Source organism: Mustela nigripes, chromosome 5 (assembly GCF_022355385.1).
Source record: "Mustela nigripes isolate SB6536 chromosome 5, MUSNIG.SB6536, whole genome shotgun sequence".
NCBI lineage: Eukaryota > Metazoa > Chordata > Mammalia > Carnivora > Mustelidae > Mustela > Mustela nigripes.
The window spans coordinates 96,536,954-96,558,926 of record NC_081561.1 but is presented as its reverse complement, the minus strand read 5'-3'; the positions used below and the strand labels follow the sequence as shown (position 1 = coordinate 96,558,926).

At 37.4% G+C, this 21,973-nt stretch overlaps 1 protein-coding gene across 3 annotated transcripts in view; it reads right to left on the bottom strand.

Annotated features, from left to right (window-relative positions):
• The window catches only part of TAB2 (TGF-beta activated kinase 1 (MAP3K7) binding protein 2), a 91,200-nt gene that overhangs the window by 25,062 nt on the left and 44,165 nt on the right, over positions 1-21,973 (bottom strand). For all 3 annotated transcript variants that reach the window (XM_059400916.1, XM_059400917.1, XM_059400918.1), the window contains one exon: positions 9,913-11,413. In XM_059400916.1, the coding sequence (XP_059256899.1) occupies positions 9,913-11,413 (1,501 nt within the window). The remainder of the gene's footprint in view (positions 1-9,912; positions 11,414-21,973) is intronic.

The following is a 21,973-nucleotide window of genomic DNA, read 5'->3' as shown; positions in this document are numbered from 1 at the left end:
CAAGTTAAAAGTAATCATGTATTAGAAAAAAACAGACCAAGTATCCAACAAAAACAGGCAGTTCACAAAATATAAATGGCTTAAAAATTAATACAGGAAAAGATGCTCAAACTCACTCATATTTAAAAGATGCAATTTTTAAAAATCCCAAACAATACATTTTAGCTTGCTAGATTGACAAAGATATATACATACTTTTCAATCACCTACATAATGATGGGTAGGGGAGGGAAGAAAGGAACATCCTTATAAATGTTGCCAAAAGGGGCACCTGGGTGGCTCAGTGGGTTAAAGGCTCTGCCTTCGGCTCAGGTCATGATCCCAGGGTCCTGGGATTGAGCCCCGCATCGGGCTCTCTGCTCAGCAGGGAGCCTGCTTCCTTCTCTCTCTCTCTGCCTGCCTCTCTGCCTTCTTGTGATCTGTCAAATAAATAAATAAAAATTTTAAAAAAAAGTTACCCCCCAAAAATTGTTGCCATAATTACAAATATGAGAGTATAAATTGGTAGATAGAGTCTTGAAATTGGCAACATGTTCTGTGGTAGTCATTGGTGTCCTTCACCAAGTATTTCTGGCTCTCTGCCTTCTGGGTATGTATAGTAGAATTATGCCTCTCCATTCTCTAGCAATCAGATGTGGTTAGATGTGGCTCAGTAACTTGCTTTACTAAAGAGTAATATGTCTGGGTAGAAGCTTAAGGAATCAGTACCGATTTGTTGTATTCCTTTTGTCTTGCCTGACCACTCATGGAGGCATGGAATGGAGCTTCCCTCAACCTGGGTCCTTAAGTGAGGATGATACAGAACAGAGCCCACCAGCTAATCTATGGTGGCAAGTGAGCTAGAGATAAACCTTGGTTGTTAAAGCCAGTTTGTTACTGAAGCATAACCAAGGCTAAATGATATATCTATCAAAATTAAAAATACACATATCCTTTGACACAGCAGTTCCACTCCTGGTAATCTAATCTCTTCTGCCAACATACTTGGACACGGGCATAAATATGTACGTACAGGATTTTTACTGCAGCAGTTTGTAAAAACAAGACCTTAAGGTCTATCTATCAAGAAAGGCCTGGTTATGGATTATGGTACAAAATACTACGCAGCCGTTTTTTAAGAAAAGAGATCTGCACCTGCTGACATGGAATAATTTCAAAGAGACAGAGACAAAAAAATGACAAAGACAAAAAGCAACATGCTGTATTTGTACAAAAAGAGGTGTAAATATGTGTGTATATATGTATATAAATATGTTTATATACATATATATGCTTGGTAGACAGTTTCAATTTTTAGAAAAATACAAAATGAAATATTTGTGAATAGCTATTGGTTGTCTCTGGTGAGGGGAACTTTTCAGTACATACCCTTTTATTTTGATTGTATTTATTTTTAAATCAAGTATATGTAGAAAAATATTTCAGTGCAATTCCTATAAGAATCCCAGCTGACTTATCTGTAGAAATTGACAAGTTGATTCTAAAATTTATATGGAACAAGAGGCCACAAATAACCAAAATAATCCAGAAAAAGAACAATGCAGAATTTACATGTCTCAATTTCAAAACTTACCACAAAGTAACAATAATTAATCAGTATAGTACTGACATAAAGATAGACAGATAGATCAATGAAAAATAATTAAGAGTCTAGAAATAAACCCATGTGCTTAAGGTCAACTGATTTTCTATGAGGGTGCCAAGACCATTCAGTGAGGAAAGAAAAGTCTTTTCAACAGATGGGTGCAGGGATATCTGGATAAGCCACATGTGAAAGAATGAAGTTAGGCCCTTACCTCATACTAGTATATAGAAATTAACTCAAAATACATTAAAGATCAAAATATGAGCATTAAAACTATAAAACTGTTGGGAGAAAACATAGGAGTAATTCTCATGACCTCTGATTTGGCAACTGATTCTTAGATATGACACCAAAAACATGTGCAATGAAAGGAGAAACAGCAAAATAAATAAGTTGGACTGTAGCTAAATTAAAAACTTCTGTGCTGCAGAGAACACTATTAAGAAAAATAGAAAGACGGGATGCCTGGCTGGCTTAGTTGGTAGAGCATGCAATTCTTTTTTTAAAGATTTTATTTATTTGACAGACAGAGATCACAAGTAGGCAGAGAGACAGAGGGAAGCAGGCTCCCCACTGAGCAAAGAGCCCAATATGGGGCTCGATCCCAGAACTCTGGGAGTCATGACCTGAGCAGAAGGCAGAGGCTTTAACACACTGAGCCACCCAGGTGCCCCAGAGCATGCAACTCTTGATTGCGGGGGTCATAAGTTCAAGCCCCATGTTGGGTGTAGAGCTTACTTTAAAAAAAGGAAAAAAGAAAATTCACAGAATAGGAAAAAATAATTACAAATCATGTAAGAGACTTACATTTAGAAAGCACAAAGAATTCACATAACTCAGTAGAAAAAGACAAATTACCCAATTTAAATGGGGACACAGGATATAAATAGGCATTTCTCCAAAGAAAATAGACAAATGGCCAATAAACACCTGTAGTAACCTTCAATGTCATTAGCCATCAGAGAAATGCAACTCAAAACCACAAGGAGATAGACTTTACAGTTATTGGGATGGCAAGCTTCAAAGTCAAACAATGGCAAATATTGTTGACGATGTAGAGAAATCAAAATCCTCTTAATCAGCTGGTGGAATCTGCCAAATGGTTCAGTCACTTTGGAAAGCAGTCTGGCAGTTCCTCAGTGGTTAAACAGAGAATTACCATGTGGATGAGGAATTCCACTCCCAGTATATGTCCAAGAGATATAAAAACAAATGTCCACAAAAAAGTGTACATGAATGTTTACAGTAGCATTATTTGTAATAGCTGAAAGATGGAAACAACCAAATGTCCATCAACTGATGAACGAACAAACAAAAGTGTAGTGTATCTCTCTACACTAGTGCATTATTTGGCTATAAAAAGGAATGAAGTACTAACACATGCTACAGCATGGATGAACTTCTAAAACATTATGCTAGGTGAAAAAAGCCAGTCACAGAAAACTATGTATTATATAATTTCATTTATATGAAGTATCCAGAAGATGTAAATCTAGAAGTAGATGACTGGTTGCTTAGGACTAGGGCTGGAGGTAATGGGACAGGCGGGTGATGGCTAAAGGGTGTGGAGTTTCTTCCAGAGGGGAGAAGAATGTTTAACATTGGTTGTTGTTTCTGGTGGCATATAAGTGACTATACCAAAAATCATTGATTTGTACACTGTAAGTAAGTGAACTTCATGGGATTAACTCTATTTTAATAAAGCTATTAAAATAATAACTAAACCTTTTAACTGACTGAGCTGCCGAGGTGCCCCAGGACTGATTTTAAGGAAGAATGAGATAAATTTGTACATGCCAAAATGCAATGATCTTAAGGTGTTAAGCAAAAACCGTGTTGTCTCTCTCTACAATGTTTGTTATATATACCATAGGGTATGTACAGATGATAAAATCCTGCATATGTGTATTCATGTATACACACCCCATATGGATAGTGTATCCCCATTACAGATGGGGTGTGTGTGCGCCTGTGATTATGAAGCCAAGGAGGATAAAGATGGCTAACGGAGGTTACCTCTGAGAGTTAAGTGCTGGGAGGGCTGGTGGAAGGATTAAGGCAGGGGCTGAAAGAAGACCCATTTTTATTCTACCTTTCTTTTTTGGGGGGTTGAAATTTCTTTTATCATATGTGTACGTTGCATAATACTTTTTAAAAAGATCAGTTTAATATAGGAAATAACTTGCTAGAAGAGTGCAGTGTTCTTTAGCTATGCAAGCATGTACAGAATGGATTCATACTTACTGGGGACTTTGTAGGATTAAGGTGTTGGATAAGCAAATGGATTAGATAACCTTTGAAGAATGTGAGATGAATTTTAAAGTCTCTTCCAACCCTGAGATTTATTTCAAATTTAAAAAGGTAGTTAGTCTCAAGATTGGGAAGAAACTATGAAAATTCTGTACAGGTTGATGTCAATTAAGCTTCACTTTGATTTAATTACCTAACATAATCTCAAGGTCAACATAGTAAGTCAAAAAAGGCATTTCTAATCGGTAGGCGCATAAAGGCAAAAGGCAAAATAAAAAAATCTGAACTAATTGAAGTTATATCTCCTCTTGGAAAGAATACTTAGCTCTCTCAATTTTTGTCATGATTAAGCATTTTTATGAAATCTTATTAAAAACAAAGGTGTTGTGATTTGGAGAGAAGCATTGATAAAAAAGAAAATGACAAGGAATAAGAAATACAAAGTCCAAGAAGCTCATTTTCATGTTGTAAGTTTTCTTATTTGTTTTTCTATTTTAGGTTCAAAGTCAAGGCTACTGCTTAACAATATGACAGGACTATAAATATAACTGGAAGGAAAGTACTGAAGTATCATTAAAAATGTTTATGACCTTATATATGTAACTTTTAACACCGCACAGATGGATTTCTGTAGAAATAACAGAGAAGAAATTATTTTTTGGCAGCAGTGGTAGTTTGTAAGAGCTTCTAGCATAGAAAGCAGCCCTTCTTCCCCTGACCATGAAAACTGGCTTGAATGAGTGAAGCATTTGTTCTCCACATCATAGCAGTTGCCAGTGTTACTAAGAGCATACTTCTATGAACAGAAAACACGAGAAAGCCTCAGAATACAGTGAATAATCAGGTATTTCTGGTACTTTCAGAAGTCAGGTAGAGTCAGGTAGTATAACTGAAGGGGGGTAAATGTAACCATTTGGCCACACAGTAATCTTACTGCTGCTGAGCAATTTTCGCTGCAATCTTTGTTCTTCTTAGCAGGTAAAATAAGAGTCTTCTTCACATCCATAGACTATGAAATGGAACTTCTCTCAAACCTGAATTTGTCTTTACTATTGGGCAGTCATTTGTGTCCCTGGTTCCTGTGGTAGTTTAAAGACTCAAGTGCAATTTATTTCCTTTAGCAGTAGCAGTGGGAGATTTGGTGGAGAAATAAGTAGGATTGTGATAGAAGTTTCATTAATTTACATCTTTTTCTTCTGCTCATTCTATAGCAGAGGGCATATCCAACAAAGTATCTTTTTAAAACATAAATTCTCTTTTTTGAAATGTTTTATTGTAGATTTAAAACGTTATATGAAATACAAATGAAAAAAATAATGCATTTTGTTTACCAAATATATTTATGTGTATATTCCCTCCTCAGTCTGAGAAAAATATTTTCCTATGACTCTAGTACCTGGCTCAGCTTTTTTTTCCTACTTGGAAACAGTCATGTTCCAGGAACTATAGAAAGATCAATTTCACTGCAGGAGGGAGAGAGATTGCTTTTCTCTGTATTGCCAACCCCACAGAAATCAGAGTTGAGGAAAGATGCTTGCTTAAGATCAGTATTATCTGGTAGTATGGTAGTGAGCGCTGCAGGAACGGCAGAGCATCATGCACATGTAAGGTACCATCATAAAAGATGCATTTTGGGGGCACCTGGGTGGCTGAGTGGGTGAAGCCTCTTCCTTCGGCTCGGGTCGTGATCTCAGGGTCCTGGGATTGAGCCCCATATGGGGCTCTCTGCTCAGTGGGGAGCCTGGTTCCCCCCCCCCATCAGCTGTCTGCCTCTGTCTACTTGTGATCTCTCTTGTTATCAAATAAAATCTTTAAAAAAAAAAAAGATGTATTTTCAGAAAAGAACAATCCTTTGATACTAATAGAACAGAGTCAGAAAAAAAACACTCAATCAAAACTTTGTCAGTGGATATGCATAAATCTGGGTCAACAACAGCAGTTCCACATGAAACAGAAGGAAATGAGATGGAAGGCTGCAGAACAGTATCTCCCCAATACGGTGTGCACGCACAGAGAAAATACAAGGGTGCGTGGCCACACAGATGTTATGAAATTCAGAATTTCACACGTAGATATGTTTAAAGAAAGTGAGCATGGTTGTTTAAATGTTCTGAAGGCTGTTAGTGAAGAGAAGTAATCTGAGTGGCAGAGTCTAAGGAACCCTGCTATTTGCTATTTGGGTAGATTTTGAGCTCTCAGATCAGAGCCTGCACTCATCAGCAATTTTTTAAATCTTTTTTTTTAAACCTTTAGGTGCCTTTAGAAGGTGTTCCCTATACAACTCCAGGGTATTTATTTTTCAAATTGTTTTCCTAATTACAACTGTATGTTGTGATTTCTTTCCCTACAGCTGCCTGTTTTTGTTTTACTTCTCATTGAGTGATCTTTTAGCTTCACACTTCTTAAACCGGGGCACATGTGGTCCCCACAATGACGTACCAGGGGTTACGTGATGCTACAAGACAAACTTGAAGCATCTTTCCAAAGGGTTTATTTTGAAAATGTGGAAAGATATTACAATGCCATTGATTCTGTTACTTGTCCTTTGGCAAGGTTCTTACTTACTCAGTATATTCATAAATTAAATAAATAAGAGAGAAGATAATTCAGAGTGGGCTCCATGTTCAGTATGGAGGCCAATGTGGGGCTCGATCTTGTGACCCTGAGATCATGACCGGAGTCAAAATCAAAATCTGGACGCTTAACTGACTGAGTCATGCAGGTGGCCCCTGTTCCTAAGTGTTTTAATCTGAAAATAGGAATAGTACTAGTGTCTACTTTATACTTGGTTGTGAGAAATGAATGGGCATTCAGAAAACTGCCTAGCACATAGTAAACTTTCAGCAGGTATTAGCTATTGTGTCTTAATATTCTTCATTCACCCCGCCCCCCCAAGTAAATATAAGCAAGGAAGGAGACAGGAAATGCTGGGTGGAGATTAAGATAGGAAGATCAAAGATAATCTCATGGAAAGGGTGAAGGTGACATTTGAGTAAAGATCTGAAGGGAGATAAGCATGGATTCTGGGAGAAGAGAATCTGAGACAGAGAAAACAGACAAATATGAAGAGCCTAAGGCATGCCTACCATGCTTAAGGAATGCCAACAGGGCTGGAACAGTGAGTGAAGTGGTAAGCAGAAGGAAAAGAGATGAGGGATGGGTAGTGGGTCATGTGAGGCTTCATAGCTTTTACTCTGAATGAAACAGCCATCATCTGCAGAGGAGTGAGATAATCTCATTCATGTTTTTTAACAGAGTCTCTCTGGCTGCTGAGCTGAAAAAAGACCACAAGGAAGCAAGAGTGAAAGCAGGTAGGCTACTGCAATAATCCACTTGAGAGATGATGGTAGCTCAGATCATAATGGTGACATGGGGTAGTAAGAAGAGAGAAAACTTCTGATACACTTTAAAGGTTAGAGTTGACATATTTTACTGTCAAATTAAATGTGAAATACGAAAGAAAGAAGGAGTCAAGGGTGTTTTTGAAGTATCTGGCCTAAGCACTAAAAAATTTAAGTTGCCACTAACTGAGATGGGAGGACTGATCACAGGAAGAGTACGCTGGGGAAATGTCAGAAGGTATTGCAGATACAGAAATTTTGAGATGCCTAGTAAACATTCAAATGGAGACACTAAATAACTAGTTCAATCAACTGGCTTGAAATTCGGGGAATAAGTTCAGATTAGAGTTACAAATTTGGGAATCACTAGCACATGATATTTATTTATTTTTATTATTTTAAAAAGATTTTATTTATCTGGAGAGAGAGGGAGTGTGTGCACATGCCAACAGGGGAGGGATAGAGGAAGAAAGAGAATCCTAGGTAGACTGCGCTGAGCACGGAGTCCAACGTGGGGTTTGACGCCATGACCTTGAGATCACAACCTGAGCAGAAATCAAGAGTGGGACGCTTAACTGAGCCACCCGGGCGCTCCAGCATTAGCACATAATATTTAGAATCATGATACTGAATGAGATCACCTAGGGAATGGTACAGACAGAAAAGAAAAAGGCCTAAGGATTAAGCTTTGAGGTTTTGATCTCGTTTCTTTGAGAAGTGGAAGGAGAGATAAGAGATGAGGGAGGGAGAATCATCGAAGAATAAAAAGAGCGGAGGAAATTCTAAAGTAGTATCCTGGAAGCTGAATGAACAAAATGTTTCACAGTGAAGAGGGTGCTTGACTGGTAAATGCTGCTGATACATACATCAAGGAAGTTGAGGGCTCAAAGGAGACCATGGGTTTTGTAACAATGCTGTCACTCATGACCCTGACAGCATTCTGGGTGACTATAGTGGGTAAAATCCTGCCTGGAGTAGATTCAAAAGACAATGAGAGAAACTGGAGGTAACAAGTTTAAGCAACACTTTATATTCACACTCTAGTTAAATGTGATTATGTCCATTTCAGTGGAAAATTCCTTTTATCAAGTTATCTTCACACAACAATTTATTCTCCATTTAAGAAACAGCAAGTATCTAAATACAGGAAAGCTGCTATTTTGATGGAAGGAGAGAAAGAGAAGAGTACTGTGGGAGAACAGGAATTAAATTTCAGGAAAATTAATAATGGTGTATTAAAATTCATGTACTGACTGAAGCTAAACAAAAATGCGTCCAGTTTTAGCACAATTTCTAGTGCAATCAGAAGCACCCATGGAGGGGCACTTAGGTGGCTCAGTGGAAGCCTCTGCCTTCAGCTCAGGTCATGATCCCAGGGTCCTGGGATCGAGCCCCACATCGGGCTCTCTGCTAGGCAGGGAGCCTACTTCCCTTCCTCTCTCTGCCTACTTGTTCTCTCTCTCTGTCAAATAAATAAATTCTTTAAAAAAAAAAAAAAAAGAATCACCCATGGACCTTTAAAACATGCCTGCACACCTACACTTCATTTTTCAGAGATTCTAACTGAGCAAGTCTGGGATGAGCCTTGGGCATCCTTATTGAAAAGCTCCACAGGTGTTTATGAAATCTGAAAGCATCACAGCCCAGCTTGAGTTGAGAATCACAAGAATATAGTAGTTTAAAACACAAAATAAGGCCAAACAATTAGGCTCCTCTGAGAAGCTCAGCAGTAAAACCACTATTTTCAAAAGATTTTAAAAGGACAAGTGATACTAGTGGTCGTATGGGGCTGCATGTTGCAAAGGGGTGATAACCTAGTATTTTCCAACCTACAATACTTTTTCTTATATTTTGGGATCCAAAAATGATCACGATATGTTGTTGCTCTAAAGGACTCCCAGCTAATCTACAAAACCGCATCAATAGTCAAGAAAACACACAATGAATCACCACTTTCTTATCTGAAGGAGTTTAATGGTTTCCTACTGAAGATGAAGTAACTTAGAGTCATATAAAATATATGACAAAAATTGTCTCTACTTGAATTAAGTGATATAATTTAGTATTATGCCAATATCAACTAGCTTATTTCAGAAAAGGATTATCAAGTGAGATAGACTAACCAATGTTTTTATCCATGGTTCCAAATAAAAAGAAAGGCTGCTTTAGTTGATGTTTAAGGGAGGCTGAAAGAAACACATACTGCAAACAGAATTCAAAATCTCTCTTAAAGGTAAATTATTCTAGGACTTTCAAGAAGTTAGATTTTGATATAAAATAAGACTAACAATGTTATATTAGAAAAATGAAAATACTGGAATAACAGAGAAATTGCCTGGTCAAAGCAGGCAGATTTACTGACTATCCAAGGCCCCTAAATCTCTTACTAAAATGTGTTTTTATGTATTTTTATCTGTAGAAATTTTCAAGGCAAGTCAACAACACCACAGAGAAGAGAATTCACTGAAAAGCAAGTCTTAAGATATTAAGAAAGTAAGCAAACCAGGGGGTGGATTATGCTGAAGATGTGACAACCTTATCCTTCAAACTTTAAGTTATATGGCAGTAAAAATGAAATTCACAATTGGTCCGAATACTTTCAGAGGTTTTATAAGTAGTATGATTTGACACTTACAAAAGATCAACTAATAACACTGATAGTCATTTCTACATGTGAAATCAAACGGATACCAAAAAGCCCAGCATGGAACGTGACCCCACCTTCAGTGTCATTACCTTGAGTGTAGGCAGCATCATCAGATCCCATACTCAACTTCCGTGCTTCACTTATTCTATCCACATGTGCTAATGCAGGGTCCGTGAGGTGCTGCATATTCTCTGTTTCTACATAATGATCAGGATGGTTTAGAAGATTTGTAAGTTCAAAGGTAGGGGACACCACCCCCGGTGAAACTGCAGGGGGTTTATTAGGAGAAACTGTAATTTTGAAAGTATATTTTGTATTGGGTTGAGTGACCACGACTCGAGGAGAAGTTGCAGAGTTACTGCCTATTGCTCGACTTTTGGGAGGGTGGTGATGAATAAAGGCAGGACCCATGCTCACTTGCCCAGACATATTCCTGGAGGCAGCAGATGCTCCAGAGTTTGTGGATATGAAGAGAGTGGGCTGATTCCGCATGATCTGTTCATCTCCTGGGGCAGCATTAGCTGAAATATAGACCTTGGGTTGACTACGGGACATCACCTCATCAGTATTTGGGGGACTGGCAGCTATGTAAACAGTGGGCTGATTTCTATTTAAGGTCTGGCTGTTGACTGAAGACGAACTGCTGGAGGTTCGAGGTCCAGAAGAACGCAATTTTGAAGAGCTGTTTCTTTGTGGGGGTTCAAGTTTGATTTCAATCTGGTTTTTTCGAGGTCCTGTTGAAATATTCTGAATGTTATATTGGCTATGGGCAGAAGACTGGGAGCTACCAGATGAATGAATTGTTGGTGGCTGTGGAGTAGTAGGTGAGCTGATAGGCATGTAGACATGAGAGGTCTGGTGGCCTTGCTGGTTTGGCTGCTGGGCTGAGGTATGTGACATAGGATTCGATGCAGGGTAAGTAGTCCAGGGACCAGGTTGTGAAGGCTGATAGGCTTGTTGAGGGTTCAGAGGATTAAACTGAGATACCCAGCCAGAATGCTGTTGCGTCTGTCGAGTTGTACCACTAGGAGTTGTAATATAAGGCCTAATATAGATAGAATTTCCCTGTGGACTGTTAAGTACAGGTGGAGGTACACCATGTATGTGCAAAGATGTGGGAGTGTTACGACCAGTCTGGATATTTGGGGCTAAAGTTACCATAATGGGATTAAATCTGGGAGTTTGTTGAGAAAGGTTAGATGTTCCTTTGCTGCCTAACTGAAATCCAAGATGTGGTGCTGAATTTGAAGCACCAGATGTACTAGACATTCCAAAAACATTAAAGCCTTGCGGAACTTGAGCTGGTGCTGTCTGTGGCTCCTGTTGAAAGAGTTCATTATTGGACTGACCACCTTGAAGTTGTCCATCACTAATGCTGTGCGTTAGAGTCCTGCTTCCATTCATTCTAGTTCCTTCTCTTCCATGGTGGTAAACATTCTGTGACTGCAAGTCCAAGTTGAGAGAAGTCATGTGATTTCGTAGGCCAGAAATTCCAGAGTCATCCGAGAAATTCAAGTCTCCTTCACCATAAAGATACCTTGTACTCTCCTGAGAGAGAACGGCACAGCAAGCATCCAGGTTATTATTATTCTATAAAACAAAATAAAAAGTTTTATGTTAAGAACCAGAAGGTAATGCCTACACGCTCACCACTACTAAAATATTACGTGATTAACAAGTGATTAGTTAATACAATTCTAACAGACCTTACACTCTCACCACTACTAAAATACTGTGATTAACAACTGATTAGTTAATACAATTCTAACAGACCTTTGAACCTTTTATTTGAGAAGAACTATTTTTCTGTGTAAATGCTTGAATTACAAATCCTCACTACTAACATGATGGAAAAGCTCTAACTAGCAATAGCTGACAGCAAACCAAGTCACTGTTCCTAATGTTTTAGGAGCTTTTTTACAGTAAAATGGATTCATGCAAATATAGTAAAATTATAACATAATTAAAAACACGATTTGAATGCTGAACAAAATAAAACCATTCAAGTATCATATTCATTAGGCATATAATACTATATAATTACATGTTTTGCACATTCAAGTGCTATATGAGTTGTTCTAAACTAATGACTGTCTAAAAAATTATACATGGAGTTGTTCTAAACTAATGACTGTCTAAAAAATTATACATGGTGCCTGGGTGGCTCAGTCAGTTAAGCCTCTGACTCTTGATTTCACCTCAGGTCATAATCTCAGGATCGTGAGATCAGGCCCTGTGTCAGGCTCCATGCTCAGCACAGCATCTGCTTAGGATTCTCTCTCCCTCTCCTGCTCTTCCACCTGTTTGCAAACGCTCTCTCCAAATGAATAAATAAGCTCTTTCAAAAATTATATTATGCAGTATTTCAATAGAAAAAGTCCTAAAATAACACAACAAAGTCATCTCAATTCCTTATACGCTTCCTTTTAACTTGTGTAAAAAAATCTCCCACACCTATGAAATAGAAACTCAAGGTAGCACCTAGAGCAACTGAGCTCTAGAGAGCACTATACAAATCTACTCCACAGAAATGAAAACAAAACCAAAAAAGCAACCAGATTATTTCTAAAGAATCCTCAAGAGACTGACCAATCACTACTCATAACTCATCCATAAAAATATTTACTGAACACCTAAAATATACACAGTACTCCGAGACCGTAGAAAACTCAATAATGACATACAAAACCAAAATTTTCCCTAGAAGCTTGCAACTCAATTAGAGAGACAAACCATGGATTTATGAAAAAGTAACATTATTAAAACAAGACAATGTGCCAACAGTAAGTGGTTTTTAAGTTCAACAGAGAATCGGTATTGTAGACAACTGTACAGAGAAATGTGTTAGTAACGGACGCTTAGTCTGATGGGCTTCATATGTAGTATATGCAGGACTTGCATAGGAAAAAACGAATTCCTGGGGAAGGAAAAGGCATGAGTGAAGACAGACATTAGTGTGATAATAACTAAAAGCATATTCTAAACAAGGTTAACTACAAGAGACTTAGAGTTAAAGATTTGTACTGGAGATTTGGTGGAACAAATATTAAGAAAAACAGATTGGGATTAAATACAGGCATAACTCCTTTTATTGTGCTTTGCAGATACTGTTGTTTTTTACAAATTTAAAATCTGTGACAACCCTGTATTAAGCGAATTTATCGGCACCATTTTTTCAAGAGCATTTGCTAACTTCATGTCTCTGCCACATTTTAGTAACTGTTAGAATATTTCAAACTATCATTACTATTATATTTGTTAGGGCAATCCCTGATCCACTGATTTTTTTTTTTTAAGATTTACTTGTTTATATTAGAGAGAGAGAGAGAGTGCATGTGGGAGCATGTGGAGTGGGGGAGGGGCAGAGGGTGAGAAAGAGAATCTCAAGCAGGATCTGTGCTGAGCGCAGAGCTCCACCCAGGACTTGATCCCACGACTCCTGGGATCATAATCTGAGCTGAAACCAAAAAGCTGGATGCTCAACAGACTGAGGAATCTAGGCGTTGAATCCAGTGATTTTTGATGTTACTACTCTAATTGTTTTGGAGTGTTATGAATCATACCCATGTGACATGGTGAAGTTCACTGATAAATGTGTGTGTGTTCTGACTATTCCACTGACTGTTTCCCTCTTTCCCTCTCCTTGGATTTCCCTATTCTCTGTGACACAACAATACTGAAATTACCCTAATTAATAGTAATAATAACCCTACAATGGCTTCTAAGTGTTCAAGTGAAAAGGAAGAGCTGCATATATCTCAATTTTCAATCAAACGCTATGACTAAGCTTAATAAGCATGGTGCCAAACAGCAAAGTTGTAAATGCAAAGGATTTTAAGTTCTTGAAAGAAATTAAAAGTGCTACTCCAGTGAGCACATTAATGATAAGAAACCAAAACTGTCTTATCACTGATATGAGAAAGTTTTAGTGGTCTGGATAGGACAGCAAAATAGTTTCCCCATTCCCTTGAGCCAGAACCTAATCCAGAGAAAGGCTCTAACCTCTCTTCAATGCTGTGAAGGCTGAGACAGGTGAGGGAGCTGCAGAAGAGAAGGCTAAAGCTAGCAGAGGTTGGTTCATGAGGTTTAAAGAGAGAAGCTGTTTCCATAACATCAAGTGCAGGGTGAAGCAGCAGGGGCTGATATGGAAGCAGCAGCAAGTTCTCCATGAGATCCAGCTAAGAGAATTAATGACAGGGGCTACACTAAACAACAAATCTTCAATATAGATGAAACAGCCTTATACTGGAAGAAGATTCTATGACTTTCTTAACTATAGAGGAGAAGTCAATGCCTGGCTTCAAAGGACAGGCTCACTCTCTTGCTAGAAGGTAATGCAGCTGGAGACTAAGTTGAAGCCAATGCTCATTTACTATTCCAAAGACCATAGGGCCCTTAACGATAATGCTGAATCCACTGTTTTTGCTCTATAAAGGGAACAACAAAGGCTGGATGACAGCACATCTGTTTGCAACATGATCCACTGAATATTTTAAGCCCACTGTTAAGAACTACTACTCAGAAAAAAGATTCCTTTCAAAATATTATTGCTTACTGACAATGCACCTGGTCACCCAAGGAGCTCTGATGGAGATGTACTATGAGATTTATGTCATTTTTACGCCTGCTAACACAATTTCCATTCTACAGTCCATGGATCAAGGGGTAATTAGACTTTCAGGCTTTATTATTTAAGAACTATACCTTTGTAAGATTATAGCTGCCATGGACAGTGATTCCTGTGATAGATCCAAGCAAAGTAAACTGAAAACCTTGAGAGCATTTGATTCATGGGAAGAGGTCAAAGTAGCAACATTAACAGAAGTGAGGAAGAAGCTGATCCCAACCCTCATGCATCACTTTGAGGGGTTCAAGACTTTAGTGCAGGAAGTAACTGCAGATGTGGTGGAAAGAGCAAGAGAATTAGAAGTGGAGCCTTAAGACAGGACTGAGTTGTATAATCTTATGATAAAAGTTCAACAAGTGAGGAGTTACTTCTAATGAATGAAAAAAAGTGGTCCTTTGGAGATGGAATCTACTTCTGAAGATGCTGTGAAGATTGTTGGCATGACAACAAAGGATTCAGAATATTACATAAACTTAGTTGAGAAAGCAGTGGCAGGATTTGACTGATTCCCATCTAGAAAGAAGTTCTTTCTCCTATGGGTAAAATGCCATCAAACAGCACAGCATGCTATAGAGAACTGTTTGTGAAAGAGGCAATTGATTTAGCAAATTTCACTGTTGTCTTAAGAAACTGCCACAGCCACCCCGACAGCAACTATCACCCTCATCAGTCAGCAGCCATCAACAAGGAGGCAAGACCCTCCACCAGCAAGAAGAGTGCTACTCACTGAAAGCTCCATGATGGTTAGCATTTTTTAACAATAAAGTCTGTTTTAATTAAGGTATGTTCACTGTCTTTTTAGACATAATGCTACTGCACAGTAAACAGACTATAGTATAGTGTAAACATAATTTTTGTATGTATCGGGAAACCAACAAAAAATTTGCTTGACTTGCTTTGTTACGACATTTGCTTTGTTATGGTGGTCTGGAACCAAACCCACAATATTTTCAAGGTATGCTATAATTAAGAATTTTGAAAAATGAGTCTAAAGACACTAAAGTCTGTACTCTGATATAGGTAATGGGGAGAGCCACTGAATATGAATGAATGGAGAAGTAAAGACACAAGAGTAGTTTGGGTAGGTAGTCTGTTGATAATCGACATGAATAGGAGAGGGAAAATTTCTCGACAAGACCACTACTGGAAGATGTGAAATAATGACTGTTTGACAGTGGACACAAATTATGAAAGACTACAAATAAGCAGTCAATAACAATTTGGCTATAAGAGAGAAAATGACTTCAAAGAGGACTGGAAGATTAGAAGCCTGACAGAAAGAGGTCAGTTTTAGACATAAAAAAGATGAATAACCAAGTTAAAATGTCTATAGGTGGTTTGATAGAAGATAAAATCTAATTAAAGGAAACTGAACTACAAAAGGCATCCTGAGGTACTGTTAAGAAAGGATGGTCCACAGTTTGAATGGGTAATGCCAAAACAAAGTTAGTGAGCAAGGTTTGACTTTTTTTCCTCCCAACTTAACAGTTCAAATCTCTCATTCTACAAAAATTCTTTTACCCTATTCCTAACTCTGAGTAGATAGACATTAGTTTTTCAAATAAAATTTAAAACTTCATCTTTATCAACCAATTACTGTCATTATAGTTAGATCGCATCTTTTGCCAAACCTAATTGGTGCTTTTTGCTTCAAGCTAACTTTACTGCTATTCCTGTAAATTCTCCCCACTAAACCAAAGCTTACAAAGACCCCATCTTCTCATCTCTTCTCTACCTACATCCCCAAAGTAAAATGAGTATTGTCTACTTAATCCAATCCCACACTTCCTTTTTGAAAGTGGATACTCATTATTTACAAAGTCTTCCTCCTTAATTCTCTTGAGTTCTCAAAAATCCCTTCAATCCTTTATTAAATCTGATTATTCAACATGTTCTAGTCCCAGTAATATGCCAGTAACTCAGACACCCTTAGGTTTCTTAAGAAAGACATCACTTTCTTATTAGCATAATACTGGTAAGTAGTATACGTACAGGGATTTTATAAAGCCACAACAGGATAAAAGAAAATGTACTTTTAACTAAATTCATTTTAAAAATTTAAAACATATTAAAAAATAAAGGGTAAATATGATAAACTCATCTATATTCATCCAGCTTTAACAATATCAACATATGGCAAATATTTTTTCATCTAATAGATGTGCTCCAGCTTTTCCCCCGACCAAGCTAGATCAAGTCTCTGACATTATTTCACTTTTATCTGTAAATACTTCAGTATCTTTTTTTTTTTTTAAGATTTTATTTATTTGACAGAGAGAGAGAGAGAGAGAGACAGCGAAAGGGAACACAAGCAGGGCAGTGGGAGAGGGAGAAGCAACCTTCCTGCTGAGCAGGGAGCCCAATGCAGGTCTCGATCCCAGACCCCAGGGATCATGACCTGAGATGAAGGCAGACGCTTAACGACTGAGCAACCCAGGCGTCCCCAGTATGTATCTTTTAAAAATAGGGACCTATAAAAACAAAACCACAATGACAATATCATAAAATATTCAATACTTAATATCACTTAAAAAACTTAATATCTAAATAGTGTCAAAATCCCGATTTGTGTCATAAACGTCTTTTTAGTTAGTCTGAATGAGGATCTAAGGGAGATCCACATATTTAATTTGGCTGATATGCTTCCTAAATTTCTAATAATTAATTTTCTCCTCTTCTAAAAACTTTCTAGTCATTTGTTTGTTGAAAAACTTGATCATTTCTGCAGGAGAATTTTCCATCTAGACTGGATGGGTGCACTCTATGGTGTCAAAACCTATATTTCATTGTGAACTAGTAGTTGTAACTCCATGTATAAGCAGGTGCATGTGCAAATTTTTGGCAAGACTCTTTATTGGGTCTGTTTCTTACTGCATCACACGGAGATAAAATAATGTCCATCTGCCCTTTTGTGATCTTAAAGCTGCCTGGCAGATACAGATTTTATTAGCCTAATCCAGCTAATGATTTCTAGCAGTTACTGACAATCCCTGTTTAGAATCTTTATCTCATTCAGGGTTGCAAAATGGTGATACTGGTGATATGCCAATTATAAGATTGTTCTTTATGTATTAGCTGCAGTTCTTCCTCAGAGAACTTGTTCTCTTCAACTATTTAGTACTCTTTGCACAGAAGAAACAGGATAAGTAAATTCTCTGTCTACTGGTTTTTAGAATAATGAATTGATACCCTCAGCAACGTCTGAAGGTTACTAAGATTTATTTTCAGTATTGTCATAAACTTCAGTATATTTTTAAAAGAAACAAAAAAACTTCAGTATGTTTAATGTTCTGATGTGCATCAATTTTTTTTACGATTTTATTTATTTGAGGGAGTGAGTGAGAGAGAGCACACACAAGTAGGGAGAGGGGCAGAAGGAGAAGCAGATTGCCCACTGAGCAAGGAGCCTGATGTGCGGCTCGGTGAACTGAGTCACAGGCAGATACTTAACCGAGTGAGACATCCAGGTGCTCCGATGTATATCAACTGATTGCGGTCATTGTATCCTACCTTTAGGCTAGTGGGAATGATATCATGTTGGCTCATGTGTATACGGCATGAACCTAGTAGTCTTTCATAGCTTCTTTCTGATATGACAAGAAGTCCAAAATCATCTTGTATACACCCCAGTTACTTTCAGTGAGACTTCCTTTAAGCATAACAAAAGGCGTGGGATGAGTTTCCAAAGGCTGAAAATCATTGCTCTTTTGTATATATGCAAACCTGCATTTATTTTCTTCAAAGCTACAGAAGCTCTGACTCATTATTTCCAGTTCCTCTTTCATTTTCCCTAAGCTTCTTGAACAGAGACGAAGATTACAGATAGTATCAAGATATCTATGAACGTCCTTCTCTAACTCTGATTCATTCACTCCTTCAACCAATTTACCTAACTTCCATTAGGCGAGTAGAAAGGAATACGACGACTGCGGAGGATATCATGGTCTAGTAGAGGATATTAATGTGTTCACAAATAAATATAATATAGAATGACAAGTATTTTAATAAGAATTTGTATAAGGACTATGGGTGGAGGTCATCTGAAAAGTCTTCAACTAAGGATATGGTACTTAAATACTAAGTATTACAAATACTGAATGAACACAACTATTGCATTGCTTTGAAGAGAAACAGCATATTTTAAACTTATAAATTCAATTGTCACTTTAAAAGAATTGAAAAATTCAGTTAAAAAAAGGAAAAAAATCAGTGTCAACTATGCAATATTTTTACACTACCCTAAGATTTAATTATCAAATAGAAACAACATTTAAAGATATGAGTAACACCTGCTAATATTATTGCCATCTTAGGGAATCCACAGCACAAGGAAATGCTATAAGTAGCTCCAAACAGACGGATCTGAGCAGTAAATAAAGTCAAGAAGAGAAAAGAGGATAGACACTTCTGTTCTCTTAAGAAGCAAGTATTTAAGCGCAAATATACAAAGTGGCAGCATAGCATGATCCTTTGATGACTAATTTCTTATATCTTCTTCACCATGTTTTTTTTATCTAGTTAAGTTCTGAACCAGTATTTATAGGGCGGCTCTCCCAAGAGAAAAGACAGAAGCCCACCCAATTGAGAAAGGGATAGCAGCTCCCAAAAGAAAAGGCTGTCACCAAATAAGAGATGTTTAGAAATACATTTACAGGTACCTAAATGTACCTTTACTTTAAAAATATCTCCCCAAATTTGGAAAGGTGTATGTCCTAGCCATATTGCCAGAGGAGCCTTCCCCATTCCTTTCTTTAACATTTCTTGTTATATCAGCTGAAACCCACATTACTTGGATGCCCAGAATGATTACCAACTCAATTTAAAAGAATGTGGTCTCACAGGTAATTTGCAAGCAAAACAGATTTCATTTTGGTTATCATTAGATACTGGGAAGCATGCCCTAAGGAAGTTTGTCCTTGTAAAACCAGCTAAACACGGTAAAAGTGTTATTACCGGGTGACCAAAAGAAATAAAAAATCATTTCTTTTCTTTTTTTGGTAAAATTGAATACATACTTACTTATTACATTTAAAAAAACAGGTTAATTCATGTATACAGATCAAAACAATAGAGAGAGATATATGTTGAGATGTCTCACTTCTACTTCCATCCCCATCTGGCCTGTTCCCTCTTGCTCACTATGGGTGACTATCTTTTATTAATTCTGTTTTTAATCCTTCCAGTATTTCTTTATGGAAACAAGGGCAAATAAATGTGTGTCTATATATTCCCCTATTCTCATTTATTTTTATTTTTAAAAGATTTTACTTCAAAGAGAGAGAGCCTGTGTGCGTGTGCACACGCAAGGGGCTGTGCAGAGGGAGAGGGAGAAGCAGACTCCTCACTGAGCAGGGAGCCCCTTGTGAGTCTTGATCCCAGGACCCTGGGATCGGGACCTGAGGTGAACGTAGACCCTTAACTGACTGAGTCACCCAGGCACACCCCATCCTCCTTTATACATACTATCCTGCATTCTGTTTTAATACACCCTGAAAACCATACCGTAGCATTCTCTATTTTTTTGAAAATATTTTCAATAATTCTACAAAATGCTCCCAGTTAAGGTTCTTCAAAATCTCTACAGCTGTGTTCTGGGCAGTTCTTTCGTATCAAGTCATAACATTTTATTGAAGAACCTATATTATTTTTCTATTTTTCAATGACTCACTGAACTCTCTCGGTATAATGTTATTTTATTATAACATTAAAAGTTAGAAAAGTTAGAAAGAGGTACCTGGGTTCTACGGGGAAACACCTCTTCCCCCAACCCTCCTCCCGCATCATCTCTGCTCCTCTGCATACTTTAACTTCTGACTCTACTCTTACTACTTTTTCCCCCAACTTTACATTTTTTTCTTTTACATACTAACTATATCAACTAATGTGGACTACTGATTCATTCACCAAATATTACTATAGGTCTTCTACTACTATTATTATTACTAGTAATGGCTGCTAACATTTATTGAGCACTCATGAATCAGGTATCCTACCAGTTGTTTTACCTGCCATCATCATATTTAATTCACTATGGAATTTTTTTATTCCAACTACACAGGTGAGGAAAATGAGGGTAGAGAGGGTAATTAAATTACTGTTAGTAACTGTTAAAACTTGAACACAAGTCTGCTTATCACCAAAACATACACTATTTACTTACTATTTACTTTTAAATTTTATTTTTACTTATTTATTTCTCCCCAATTTTACTAGGTATGATTGAGAAATAAAAATGGTACATATTTAGGCTGTACATGTGATTTTTTTACAAGTAAATAGAATATGATTTAATATACTTCTACAGTGTGAAATGATCACCACAATCAAGTTACTCAAAGCACCCACCACTTCACAGTCTTCCCCCACCCCATGTGTTTTTTCAGTGATGGTGAGAATACTTAAGATCCACTTTTTGTGAATTTCAAGGACACAATACAGTATTATTATATATTATCAAAACATATGCTCTTAAACACTATACTATAGAAAAAGCCAGGCGTGTTCAGAGAATTCCAATCAGTTGAAGACGTCTGCAGCATGGGGTGTGAAGAGGAAGGACGAGGCAAGACAGCAGGCTGCAGAAAAAGGCAGGATTCCAGATCACAGACCTAGTACGCCCTAGTCACGACATATGAACTTTATTCTGAAAGGTACGGGAAACAATCATGAGGTTTTTAGGCAGGTAAATACATGACAAAACCTGCATTTAGAAAGACACTTTGTCAGAAGTGAGGTGGATGGACTGGAGAAACCAAAACCGGATCAGACTAAAGGCAAGTAATTAAATGTACAGATAAAAGCTGATGAGGGTATGAACAAAATGTAGTCACTTGGCATCAAATACAGATGTTGAGCCTTTAAAAATTTCATGCAACATCAACCTTTAAAAATAATTTGTCAAGTAAATACATCTGAGCCAAAATTATTTTTTATAGCTCTATTTTTAACAAGCTGAAAGATTTCTAGTTTATCAAATGAGAAGACACAACTATCACTAAATATTTAGAATTATGGATTTCTAAAATTGTACATACAAGAAAAATGTAAAAATTTATTACATGGTTAGTGATATTAATTAGAAAGCCTACAGTTCAAATTAAAAATATATAAAAACTTGTTTTGTTTTTATATATTTTTGACCTGAGGCATTGTTGAAGTCCAATCCCTTTGCTTTACAGACAAGCAAACTAGAGGATAAAGAAGGCATATTACTTACAAGATTGGCTTGGGGTGCTCATCTGGGATTAGAACCCATGTTTCCTGACTCCTTATTTAATGACTTTCTCACTTTTATATGGAGATGTGGAATTAAAAACATTTTGCCAAAACAGATGGGGTGTTGGGGGCAGGGGGAGAGTGAAGCAAGCTCACAGTAAGTACGGACCACATACCAATGCTTTCTACGGGGCTCCAGTTTAGTCCTCACGCCTACTTTACAAGGTAGGTATCATCTGTATGCCAGAGCTGAAACACCTATTAAAGACCACCTGAAGATCAGATACCAAAGTTTGTTTCTTTTCATC